The following is a 13,930-nucleotide window of genomic DNA, read 5'->3' on the forward strand; positions in this document are numbered from 1 at the left end:
ATTGTGTTATATTGTGATATTGATACGCATGCGGTGGTATAAGGTCTGGGTATTGAAACGCATCCGGTGAGATAAGGGTGGCTTGATACGCGTGGCTAGTAGGGGGAACTACTAAAAATCATGCAGTGTGATAAGGATGGCTAAAACGCGGGATGCTATTTCGGAAAAAATATTTTCTTTCAAATAAATTGTGAAGGCTCCCGCGGTGAGATAAGGAAATAAGATATTGTGAATTTGTTTAAGATTTGGGACTACGAGGCGGTACCTCGAGAGTGTCCTTGTTGATATTGATTTATGGCCGCAGTTGCCTTGATTATTTTGTTATGATTTTCTTAAAGTTGAAAGGAAATTCGGTTTTGTTTCCATGAGATATTATTTGAAATTCTGTTTTGTTTCCACGAGATACTATTTGCCATTATTTGTCTTAATTAAATGGTGACACACTACTTGATTCATTTCCAATGTCATTTTATTTTATACTATTGTTAAACATTTTACCATGCCATTATTATATTCCAGTAGGGCCTCACGTGACCTCGTCACTACTCTACCGAAGCTAGGCTTGGCACTTACTGGGTACCGTTGTGGTGTACTCATACTACGCTTCTGCATATTTTTTTGTGTGCAGATCCAGGTACATCTTACTAGCCTAGACATTAGTGAGTTACCTGCGCACGGAGATTTTGAGGTATATATGTATGGGTCCGCAGACTCCGAAGACCCCTTCTATCATTTTTTATGTTGCTTCCTTATTTTTCTTTAGACCTTGATATATAGAGACATTGAGAATAAAATTCTTAGAAGCTTGTGACTTATTTCTACCGGGTTTTGGGAGTTGAAATTATTTGAATTATAGTTTATTTATTTCAGATATTTATTATTATTCCACATTGATAGGCTTACCTAGTCTTAGAGACTAGGTGCCATCACAACATCCTACGGAGAGAATTTGGGGTCGTGACACCACAACTCTTCCATTATTCTTAGTTAGCTTCATACTTTGATCAAATGGAGTGATGGCCTCTTTTATGTTGTAATGACTAATTTATTTAGTACTTTCCTAATGTGATAAGATTTACACAATACAGTAAGACCTTTCTATAAAATTCATTATAACAACGCTTCACTATAACTATTAAATTTTCTTTGGAACAATCTTTCATGTTATGTTATAATATATATTACCTATAACAACACTTTACTATACAACTAAATATTTTAGAAAAACGAGGTTGTTATAGAGAGGTTTGTCTGAACATATAACCCCATCCCTCTTCCTCCTTCCCCACCCGCACACTATTTCTTTAAATTTTGATACCTAATATAGCATATATTTTTCGAGATCCTTTCTTTCAAAAGTGGAAGATAGAAACATTCTCATTTCTGTCATGTCATTCGCATCAGGGTTAATTTCACTCAAGGTCATCCAATTTATCATTTATTTCACAAAAGTCACTTATCTATTTTCATCACTTAAAAGTCACTCAACTTTACCTTTATAACATAAAACTCATTCTAGTTCAAAACCTATAAAATATCCAATAACAAATATCACATGATATTACATTTAATTAAAAAATATAATAATAATGCCACATAAGCTTAAATAGACCATATCTAAGTTTGTAATGACCCCACCGTTCATTTTAACTTTTAGAACCTCGTTCCCTAAAATAAAATTTTTCTTATGTGCTTTTAATGATTATTGACTTGCGGGGATAGTTGGTTCGGGATTTGGGACCGTTTGGGTTGAAATCGGAACACTTGGTTCCTTAAGTTGGCCTTAAAAGGCCAAGTTTGACTTCAGTCAACATTTTGAGAAAACGACCCCGGAATCGGGATTTGACGATTCCAATAGGTTCATATGATGATTTTGGACTTGGGCGTATGTCCGAATCGAATTTTGGATAACCCGGGAGCGTTTTGACGCTTAATAGTAAAACCCAACTATTTGAAGGTAACAGTCTTGGCATGGTAATTTAGGTTGGCATGATATGGAGATAACCAGTCCATGCCCAGGATAATTTCAAAATCGATCATCTCAAGCAATAGGATATCTACTCTAGTTTCATAATCACGGGATGTAATAATACAGGACTGGTAGATCTGATTCACAACAACAGAATCGCCCACAGGAGTGGACACATAAACATGAATACTCAAGGACTCACTAGAAACACCCATAAATTGAGCAAATAGAGATGATGCGTAGGAATATGTAGATCCTGGATCAAATAATATGGAGGCATCTTTTCCGCAAACAACAACAATACCTGTAATCACGGCATTTAAGGTCGTTGCATCTGTCCTAGCCAGAAAAGCATAGAACCGAGCTGGAGCGCCAACTGGTTGGCCTCCACCTTGCTGACCTCCACCTCTAAGACGGCCTCTACCCACCTGTCCTCCACCTCTTAGTGGTCGGACGACTGGTGGAGCAACTAGTGCTGTAATCATAGGTTGCTGACCCTGTTGCACTAGTCTACCCCGAAGTCTAGGGCAGAATCTCCGTATGTGACTGGGAACCCCACACTTGTAACAACCCTTAGGAATAATGGGTTGTTGACTAAGAATATGGCCTTGGTGACCTGAATACCCACTGGAAGAACCATGAATAGCTGGTGGGCGATAAGAACTCTCTGGTATAGCACTAAAATAAGGTCACACTAGAGCACCCCGAGGAGGCGGTGGTGCTGGATATGGGGACATGCTGGACTGCCCTCTCACAAACTGACCTCTACCCCCAGACGGAGCACCTATGAACTCTCCAGAGTATCAAAGCCGTTTATCTCTCATAACCTGCTCTCGGCTCCGCTGACGCACACCCTCAATCCTTCGGGCTATCTCCACGACTAGATCATAAGAAGTACCTATCTCAACCTCTCAAGCCATAGTGGCATGAATGCCAGTATGTAAAGCCGCAACAAACCTCTGCACTCTCTCCGTCTCAGTAGGGAGTATCATAAGTGCATGGCGAGATAACTTAGAGAAACTCGCCTCATAATCGGTCACTAACATCTGACCCTGCTGGAGCTGCTCAAACTGAAACCGCAACTCTTCCCTCTGGGAGGGTGAAATATACCTGTCCAGGAAGATACGGGTGAACCTGTCCCAAGTTATGGGAGGAGAATCTGCTGGTCTGCCAAGAATATAAGACTTCCACCATCTACGACCCCTGTCTTCTAGCTGAAAAGTAGTAAAGTCAACCCCATGAGACTCCAATATCCTCACGTTGTACATTCTATCCTTGCATCGATCAATGAAATCCTGGGTATCCTCATGTCACTCACCCCCAAACGCAGGAGGATGTAGTCTAGTCCATCTGTCCAATAGTTTATGCGGATCGGCAACTGCAGCTAGCCTGGGATCAGGTGTAGTTGCTGCCACTGGCTGGGCTCCACCCACGGGTAGTGCACCCTGGGTCTGATATACAATAGTTGCCTGCCCATGAGCCTGCGCGGTAGGGATTTGTGCTCCCCCGCCCGCCTGAGATATGGTTGGGTCTACAGGAAATAAACCAGCATGAGTCATAGTGTCCATGAACCGCATTATACGACCCATGACATCCTGAAATCCCTGTGCAGATGTGAAATCCACCGGAGCTGGCTCTGCAACAGGCACCTCACTTTGTTCCTTAATAATGGGATTCTCTGTTGGACCCACTGGCGGCATAACTGGAACAGTCCTGGGACATCCTCGCCCCTACCACGTGCTGAACCCCCCCCTCCCCCCCCGATCTCTGCCTTGGCCTCTAGCAACTGGGGGAGTAGCTCTTCCTAGTCTGGAACCTCATTAGAGCACGTTCTCACCATCTGAGAGAATAAGAGAAAGATATTTAGTACTACATCAATTGCACGATGGAAGATGAAGAAAGGTAGTTTCCTAACACACTATAGCCTCTTGAAGATAAGTACAAACGTCTCTATACCGATCCGCAAGACTCTATCAGGTATGCTCATAACTTGTGAGACCTACGTGAACCTAGTGCTCTGATACCATGTTGTCACAACCCAATTTCACCAATAGGTCGTGATGGCGCCCAACACTATAGCTAGGCAAGCCAACTAGTAATTTAAACCCATATTCAATTCTTTGAAAATTAACCGAGTAATTAAACTCTTCTTACTTGCAAGAATTTAATAAATTAAAATAACCAAGAACAAAATTTAAATCCAACCATTCTACCAATGTGTGTGCCAAGACCTGGTGTCACAAGTGTATGAGCATCTAGTAGATTATACAAAAATTATAAATACTGTTTGGAATGAAATAGACAGAATAAAAATTCAGGAAGGGGCACTAGTTGCTGCAGAACGGCTCAGAAAGCAGCTCACCACTAAACCTTCGAATAACGCGGGTGCGCTCCGATAGGTCCAACAATAGTACCTGTCTCAGGTCCTGCACAAAAAGTACAGCAAGTGTAGCATGAGTACGTAAACAACATGTACCTAGTAAGTATCAAGCCTAATCTCGAAGAGGTAGAGACGAGATGGCCAACTTTGACAATCACTAAGGGTCAATAATAATAATTTAAATAAAACTAGAATATCTAAATCAACATGGTTCACAGAGTTAACAATAATTTTATTTAACCAGCAGAAATAATTAAATTCCTTCAAATGCGGCAATTTCCAATCTGTTAATTAAATTCACAAACTGCAATTAAAATAAAAGGCATGATATAATAATTATTATTATTATTAGGCACAATTTTTGTCGAGGTCGTACGTCCCGATCCAGAGTGTCGTGTACACTACCGAGGTACGTGCGGCGCGATCCATAGATGCATCTATCCTGCCGAGGCGTTCGGCTCGCTCCACAAGAAAGGAGGACATTTTCTTATGTACCTCCGGAAGACGAGTATATTTATTATAAGATCAATTCGAGAGGATGAACAATTTCTTTTAACAATTAATTAATTTAAACAGAAAATTAAACATATGAGATTTTCATCTTTTAATATTTTTCCCTAACAATTCACAATATATATATATATATATCAAATAATTTTAATTAAACAAAGAATACAATTTACACAAATAATTTATGATTTGAGTCCTAAACTACCCGAACTTTAGCAAAAATAGTAGCTACGCACGGACTCTCGTCACCTCGTGTGTACGTAGCCCCTGCAATTAGCACAATTATTTAATTTAATCACCTATGGGGTAAATTTCCTCTCACAAGATTAGACTAGAGACTTACCTTGTCTCAAAGTTCACTTTCCGATCAAAATGTCGCATAAAAACCTCAATTTGATGCCGAAAAATCTGAAACTTCAAATTGTTAGTTGAAATCCCCTCTCAAAAAGCTCCAAAATCTCCTAAGAATGGAAGAAAACGGACTCAAAATGGCCAAGCCCTGATTTTAACACATTCTGCCAAGCAGAGGTTTCGCACCTGCAGAAAAGCCTCGAAGGTGCGAAGCTTCACTTGACTGCCTCTCTTGCATCTGCGCACGATGCCTCGCACCTGCATGTTCGCAGGTACACAAAAACATCCACATCTGCGGTCGATTGCCCCTTCCCTTTTTCGTTTTTGCGTACAATAACTTGCATCTGCGAGGGTCGCACATGCGGATGTCCAAGCGCAGGTTCGAACGTACCAGAAGCAGAAAGCTTCGGTTCCTTTCCAAAATTTCAAAATTGGTCCGAGCCTCGTTCGGTTAACACTTGGGGCCCCCTGGGCCCCGCCCGAACATACCAACAAGTTTGAAATCATAAAACGAACTCGCTCGAACTCTCAAAACGTGTAAAACAACATCAAAACTAAGAATCATACCCCCAAACCAAATTGATTCAACTTAGAATTTTCAAATTCTTCAAACTTACTCCGAATGCGCCAAAATATGCTTATACTACTCGGAATGACCAATTTTTACGTGCAAGTCTTAAAATACTATACGGAGCTTTTTCCAGACTCGGAATTCCAAACGTACTTCGATTACATCAAAACCTATTCCAAACCAAATTTAAAGAAGTTTAAACTTTCAAATAGTTAAATTTTACTGTTAGGCACTAAAACGCTCTCGGGTTATCCAAAACCTGATTCGAACATACGCCCAAGTCTGAAATCATCATACGAACCTATTGGAACTGTCAAATTCCGATTCCGGGGTCATTTTCTCAAAATGTTGACCGGAGTCAAACTTGGCCTTTTAAAGCTAAACTAAGGAACCAATTGTTCCAATTTCAACCCGATTACTTTCAAATTCTGAACCAACCATCCCCACAAGTCATAAATTATTAAAAATACATTCGGAAAGTTTTATTTAGGGGAACGGGGTTCTAAAAATTAAAATGACCACTTAGGTCATTATAATGTCATTGTGGGTGTTTCTTACCAATATTTTGACTTTAATGGAATAGTAATTTATGAAAATAGGTTCTTATTAGCTTGTTGTTCTTGTTTGTAAATAGTATATTTATATATTATGTGATATTGAAGTCGGTCGATTTTCCAAGATATTTTATTTTTTAATTTTGTTTTTACGAAACCGACCGACTTCGGTCAGTTTTTTTAGTGCAAAAATGCGGGAAACTATTTTAGAATCCCACGAAATTTATTTTTTAAGAAACCAACCGAAATTGGTCGGTTTTTCATATAAAATAAATTAAAACCAATATTCAAAAACCGACTGAAATCGGGCTGAGAAAGAAATGGGTCTAACTTAGATGTGGTCTATTTAAGCTTATGTGGCATTATTGTTAGATTTTTTAATTAAATGTAATGCCATGTCATATTTTTTATTGGATATTTTATAGGTGTTGAACCAAAATGACTTTTAAATTACAAAGGTAAAGTTGAGTGACTTTTAAGTGATAAAAAATAGATAAGTGAGTTTTGTGAAATAAATGATAAGTTGGATGACCATGGATCACTGAGGCGAAATTAACTCATTCGCATCATTGCTTACGGTCAACAAATCGACAAAATCATTCACATATCCACCAAGAATTTCGTGGGAGTTGAAGAAATACAACATTTTAAAAATATTTTATATCTCGAGTTCTTCAAATTATATTAAATATTAAATCTAGTATTGACATTTAATTATTAATCAAACACCATAACATTTTGATTATTTCAGATGATTTTTTCATAAAATTTATGGATCAAACTTAACTCACCACATCATTTTATAGTCAAGTTAAAGAAATGGAATATTACAAACAAACAATTCTTCCAAAAAGACACTATTTTTATAGAGTGTCTTTATTTTTTAATGAATAAAAAATAATATCTTAACATAAATATTTTTTTTAATGATCTAAAACTGGTAAACGATTTTAATATTTAGATATCTTCCTTGATAAAGTATTTCATATTCATCTCATAACTTGAATGTCATGTCTACATGCTCTTTATGTAACATAATTATTTGTTATTTTAAGATTTATTTTATTTGTCGCGAAATAACTAATTATGATGAGCATATATATCCAAAAGGTTATTACTAAACTTAATATGCATTTCAAGATCATCATAAATGTATCATCCATCCTAAAATTTATAACATTAAATTCACAAAAACTATAAAGGATAGAAACTCATGAATAAATAAAAGTATACTTAAAAAAGTGGAACCGATTCATTGATTTAATGTTGTGTCTTTGACCATCTCCATAGTCAAATTAAGATGGAATACACTTTAAATTTTTTGAATTAATGTAAAGCTTGTGTTACCTCGTGATAAGATGTTTTTGCCTTTGACATGATGTAGAACCTGGAAAAACTGCACGGATAAATTTTTGTAACATAGTACACATTAATACATGCATCCTCGCAGCCTCGCTTATGGACAAAATCTTATTTACGTAGTTCCCTATTAATCTCGTCCCAATTTTTTTTTTTCACAGACTACCAGTTTACAAAATTTTCAAACTTGTCTTCTTTGACTAAGCTCAACCCCTTCCAAGAAAGCATGAGAACATACAACCAAAATATTGATGAAAGCTTGTACAACTCTCTTTGGCAGAGGCTTTGGCTTTCTTAGAATTGATGGGAAAAGTTGATCTCTTATTTAATTTCGATTCTTTGATATAAAACTGTTACTGCCTTTCTTTCCAATGTTCTAACACAAACATATGGTCGTATTCACTTTACTTCACTAAATTGCAGTATGTTTTATATATATATATATATATATATTTATATATTTATATTTTAAAAACCCTCCTATTAATGCTTTGCTTTATATTGGGATGATGTTGAGCCATCCCTGCTTTTCCCCCAAATGGGTTTTCCAAATTTTCATTTTTTTTTTCTGAATGGATTTTTTGCTCACAATTTTTCATTCTTTCTTCCCTTTACCCAAAATGTGTTCTGTAAATTTTCATTTTTTTAAAAGTTTCTCAAATGGGGTTCTCTAAATTTTTTATTTTTATTTTTATCTTGGTGATCAAGCAGGAGTTTATTTCGACCTTTGGTGAACTCTCAGTGTTTGCTCCCTAATGTGGAATCTCCTCTTGAGGAATGAGAATTCAGTTTCTGATCGCGTGGCGTCCTATTGAAATGCCTTAAAAATTTACACTTTCTTCCTTAATTCAGATTTTTGCCCATTGAGGAGTATACTTATAGTTCTAGTTCTAAGTTCATGAACAATGCTAAATTATGCTCTCTCTTTCTATCAATGTAAATTACTCCCCCCTGTCCCAATTCATGTGATATTGTTTGACTGGGCGAAGTGTAAAAAAATTTTTTTTTTTTTTTTTGAATTTTATGGTCTAAAACAAGCCATATATATTTGTGTGACTATAAATCACCTAATTAACTGTAAAATTAGAAGTTTAAAGTTAAAATGCTTTTAAATACAGAAAAAGACTAAAAAGGAAAGTGCGCCATATAAAATGAGATATTGGGAGTATTATTTAAAATCGTGTTTGTGTGTCAAATGCATTTTCACAGGCGCTGATGATGGGTTCACAGTTTTTGGTAAATGAACTTGTATGTAGTGTGTCTCTTTCTAAAAGATGCTGATCCTTTAATACTTGTGATTTCAGGACTTTTCGAGAATGATATTGGAAATTTTGAGTTTTTAGATTTAGTGAAATTTGGTTTTATTTTCTTCTTAAGCTCTTTCAATTGTATGTATGCTTGAGCTTGGGCATGTATGTGCCCTTTGTGTCATATCTTGGACTTTGGAGGACAATGTTTGATGGTTTAGGTGGTCGCTACTAGTCGAGAAAAGCAACTCGTGAGTTTATGGAATTGGGATACTGAATTTGATTGCAAATTCATTGGAGATCAACCTCTGGTTGCTTTTTGGATCATCAGATCCAAATGAAAATTACTTGTCTTTGTTTGTTATGTAAGTCCCTTTTTTCTCTATTTTTGTTTCCTTTGAGCTGATAAATCTACTAATTTAGTATACTAAATAGCAACCAAAATCTGCTGTTGTGGTTTGCTAGAAATGCTTTTTCACTGTTTGAAAATGCTAAGGATACAGACACAAAAGATGCCTTGAATCGCATAATCAGGGCATGTGCTACCATGTAACAGCAAGTTTCCATTTACTAATATATAGATGAGGTAATCACTGGTATAAATAACGAAGGATCAAAACATGAGGTACAGAAAATAAAACATCCAAGGGTCACATAGTAGAGAGCTTTTATGTAGAAATGCTGTCACTTAGATGGAAGAGATAAGGCCTTTTTCTTTGAAGAATGCGACACAATCATCAAACATTTCTTCAATGGACTTGAATTTCATTCCTAAGTTCTCCAGCTTCAAGGTGTTGAATTCGTAGTGAGGTCGATCAAGTTTCTTAAACCTGAAATAGCAGTTAATTTGAATCTCCACCAAAATAGTACTCCTACTATTTTTTTTTATTTTTTTTGATAAGGTACTCCTATATCCTTTCTTTCTATTAAGAGAATAAGAGTATCTGTTTTAAGTAGAAATAATGGATATGGTATGTAGAACTATAGGTCTTTCTAGGACAGAGGCGAATCCATGATTTAAATAGGTATATGCACATCTTCATATACTGACATTCATGCATATAATGCATATTTTACTCTTTTCACATTTTTTGTATAAATATGTGTTGTGGCATGTAAGCTGGAAGCGTTATCAACTTATTTTCTTTAACTCTTCCTGTATGTGAGTCAATGTTTCTTGCTAATATTTGCTACTGTGTATGTGTAGTTTTTGTTTATATTGTTGCTATTTAATAGGGAGATGGGGGAAGGAATAAGGAGAAAGGAGATAGTGAGAATTGAACTCACACTTATCTAGTACTACTAAGTTATGTTGCTTGGATCCTTTAAAAATGTTGTCAGCTCTGCGTCAGATCCTCCAAAAATCACTTATTTTTGGGAGATCCGGGCAACATAGCTACTAAGTTATAAGCCTTTGTGTATATATAAGTGCACATAGATCCACTACTTATATAATCGATTCGCCTCTTCTTGAGATTAGACAAACCTTTTAGGAATAGGCAAAGATGGATAGCGCTCCGATAGGATTGAGACAAGTTGATTGTTGTCAAGAACCTTTGAGCTGCAAAGATACCTCCCATGAGCATCTGGATGCTCATAGACAAGTATATGGGAGATAGCAACATCATCTATATAAACATACCCCATTCTTCCATGCCAGTCAAACTTATCTGTCCTTCCTTTAAGTAAACCAAGGACATCATCTGCTGTTGAACATAACTCAGGAGGCAAACTTGGTCCAATGATGAAAGAGGGGAGTAGTGTCACAAGATGAATATTGTTTTGTTCACAGAATTCCCAAGCAGCCTTCTCAGCTAGTGTCTTTGATAGTACATACCAAATCTTGCATCCACAGAGTAAAATGATGAAATTATTATATGTATACTCACCATCTGAATTTATATGATACTCTTCTTGTTTTTTTTTTTTCTAACTTTGACAAGAGTGGGTTGCTCTAGTGTTGACTGGTGAGCACCCTCCACTTCCAACCGAGAGGTTGTGAGTTCGAGTCACCCCAAGAGCAAGGTGGGGAGTTCTTGGAGAGAGGGAGCCGGTGGTCTATCGGAAACCGCCTCTCTACCCCAGGGTAGGGGTCTGCGTATACACTACCCTCCCCAGAATCCACTAGTGGGATTATATTGGGTTATTGTTGTTGTTGTTGTTATTTTGGGTCATGTCAAAATGTTTGACTTGAAAACTTTCACAACTTTCAAGAAATCAAATTCAAGATGCTAATTAAATTATAAATTATCTCATCTGTCCAAGTCTTGGTGGACAAAGTCACCCGATACCTTTGCTGGTGAGAGGTAGCCGGTACCCCGTGGAATTAGTTGATGTATGCGTAAGCTGGTTCGGACACCACGGTTTTGAATTTTTTATTTTATTTTTAATTTGAAGGTTTAATGTGATATTTTCTCCATCAAACTATCTTTTCAACTACTACTTTAATATTTTCCCTTATATTGAAGTCAAATTAATATTTTAAACTTCGTGCTTAGGTAATATCATCGTATAAAATGGAACGGACACAAGTACAGTAAAAAGGAAATATTAACCACAGAATAGATGTATTTACCTCAAAACTTTTGCAGAGTTCGACAGAGCTCCAAGATGATTCATCCAAGGGTATGTTAGGGTCAATGTCGCCTCTTACCCTTGCTGTTGAAGAAGATGAGGTCAAAACCACACGTTTCAGACTTGGATTTTTCTTACAGGATCTTAGCACATTTAAGGTACCATCTATTGCAGGTTTCAGGATTTCAGCCTGCAGCATGCACATTTAGTCACTTAAGGTGATTTCCCTTCTCCGATTTATATGGTACTTTTTTTCATTTTGTGAAGATTTGAAATGTTTAGACTTCAAAAGTGCGTTCAATCAAATATTGTCATATAAAATGAAACGAACAGAATATTTTGGATACCGTAAGATCGTAAGTAGGCTTTCCCAAGACAGGTGAGGCAGTATGAAAAACACCTTCACAGCCCATAATAGCATCATCAAAGCTGCCTTCATCAGTAAGGTTAGCTTTCACCAGACGAAGTCTCTCGTTTGCTCCTTGCAGCTTCCACAGATGACCTACTTTTTTCTGGTTCCCTGATTTTGACATACAAACTTCAATGCCTTCTAACAGATTTGAGTGGATAAATCTCCATTACTAGTAGCTATTGTTACATAGGTTCGTTCAAGTACATATATATCCGGTATGGAAAGATTTCGCCTTTTCTAATATTTAGTGTATTTTGAAGAATTTGCAAGAAGTACCCGCATCTTTATCTTCAGGGATGGATCCAAGATTTAAACCTGATGAGTTTAACCTTAATGTTCTTAGCACTGAAGTCATTGCACTTTAAAATCATTGGTTCAGAATTTTAATGTTCTTTATATATAATGTTTGTGTCAAAAACTTAAAGTTTGGTTGAATCCATAGAAAATACACTCCATTTGCATATATATGTTTATCGCTCTCGTGGAGGCAAATGAAGGATCCGTATAACCAGAGGCGGATCCAGGATTCAAACCCTATGGGTTCAACTTTCAAGGTATTCAACATTGAACCCGTTATATTTTTAAATTTATGAGTTCATATCTACTATTTTTGCATTTTTAATGAATTTTTACTTATAAAGGTTTACTCCGCGTCGAAAGTTATGTGTTCAATTGAACCCGTCGATAGAACACAACATCCGCCCCTGCGTATAACATAGCTAGTAGTAAGGGTAAGAGTAGTTGCATGTACCTGGATCTCTAACTGTGCCAATGACATGATAACCAGACAAGAGAAGGCGTTTGATCAGCCATGAAGCTAGAAAACCAGATGCACCTGTCACACATACTTTTCCCTTGTACTTACTGCTGTTTTCTTCTACATTTTTATTTTCCAATATTTCCATGTTTTACAATTTCTTGGCTGCAACATGTTCATATAATTGATGTATATATAGGGGAAATGTAGGCATTGAGGAAGGTATAAAGAAGGTGAATCATTTCATTTATGTGACTCTTACATAGTATACTCACAAGCTGCATGAAACTTTTCTTCAGCTAATAAGCAAATTATCTTTGTGTGACTCTACACGTTACTCAGAAGGACAAGTCAACAGAGTCAGATTTAGGACGGGTTATGTTGGTTCAATATGTATATATATAATTGTTTAAAAATAAAATCTCACTTATCCTAAAATCACTGACTCTATATCATGAATTCGTCTAGGACATTCCCCTTTAGCCTACACGTTAACCCCAAAAGATAATGTATAGGACATTCCCCTTTATCATCCAAACTATTACATCCTTTTTGAAACTTAAGGACCTTTCGCGTACCTCATAAGTATCTAATTTGAAGCTAAAGCATCTATATCTATATATCTATATAAAGGAGGGAATGGAAAAGTTGATTTGGCACTCTCCTAGGCCAAGAATGGCATTTTTCTTTTTTTCTCAATTTTTTGGACTTTTTTCTTATTTTATGTTGAAAGAATATGCATAAAATTAAATACACTCAACTTATTTCTTTCCTCATTATTACTACTGTATTTATTTCTTTTCCTAAAATCCCTCATTTTACCTTCTGTTTCTTCCGTTTTCTCCTTTGTAAGTTTCACTTTTCTCAGGCTCATTAATATAATTTATTTATTTCCTAGAATCCCTCACTTAACCATCTTTAATTCTCTCCAGTTTTCCTCTTTCTAAGTTCCAGCCATGTCATAGTTAGTTTATCAGTTTATACTGCCTCCTATTCCACTCGGACCCCAAGCTTTCCTTAATCTTTTTCTCGTCATTCCTTCTTTTTTTTGTTCTATACTTTACCTGCTTTTTTATTTTATTAATTGTTCTACAATTGAATATGTTAATGCAGTAATATTTTTGTTGAATATGTTAATGCAGTATTTTTTTATTTTTTTTTGTTGAATATGTTAATGATTGAATCATTAGTGATTTAGCAATTTCTCTTCTAAAATGGTTGCTAATTTGGCTTTAGGCATTTTAGA

General features: G+C 36.3%; 1 protein-coding gene across 1 annotated transcript; it reads right to left on the reverse strand.

Moving 5' to 3' along the window:
• Positions 1-9,441: 9,441 nt before the first annotated feature.
• On the reverse strand, positions 9,442-13,029 carry LOC104095120 (tetraketide alpha-pyrone reductase 1). Its single transcript, XM_009601167.4, has 5 exons — positions 12,679-13,029; positions 11,863-12,035; positions 11,517-11,705; positions 10,428-10,783; positions 9,442-9,771 (listed from the first exon to the last, which is right to left on the reverse strand). The coding sequence occupies exons 1-5, from the start codon at positions 12,830-12,832 to the stop codon at positions 9,630-9,632; spliced, it is 1,014 nt and encodes a 337-aa protein (XP_009599462.1). The 5' UTR covers positions 12,833-13,029; the 3' UTR covers positions 9,442-9,629.
• Positions 13,030-13,930: the final 901 nt, after the last annotated feature.

This window comes from Nicotiana tomentosiformis, chromosome 4 (genome assembly GCF_000390325.3).
Source record: "Nicotiana tomentosiformis chromosome 4, ASM39032v3, whole genome shotgun sequence".
In the NCBI taxonomy this organism is placed as follows: Eukaryota; Viridiplantae; Streptophyta; class Magnoliopsida; order Solanales; family Solanaceae; genus Nicotiana; species Nicotiana tomentosiformis.

Coding starts and splice junctions, on each gene's coding strand:
- LOC104095120 (XM_009601167.4), bottom strand. CDS start 12,832: ATGGAAATATTGGAAAATAAAAATGTAGAAGAAAACAGCAGTAAGTAC. Junction 10,784..11,516: donor AACTCTGCAAAAGTTTTGAG/GTAAATACATCT, acceptor TGTGGATGCAAG/ATTTGGTATGTACTATCAAA. Junction 9,772..10,427: donor TCTTTGCCTATTCCTAAAAG/GTTTGTCTAATC, acceptor CTGCTATTTCAG/GTTTAAGAAACTTGATCGAC.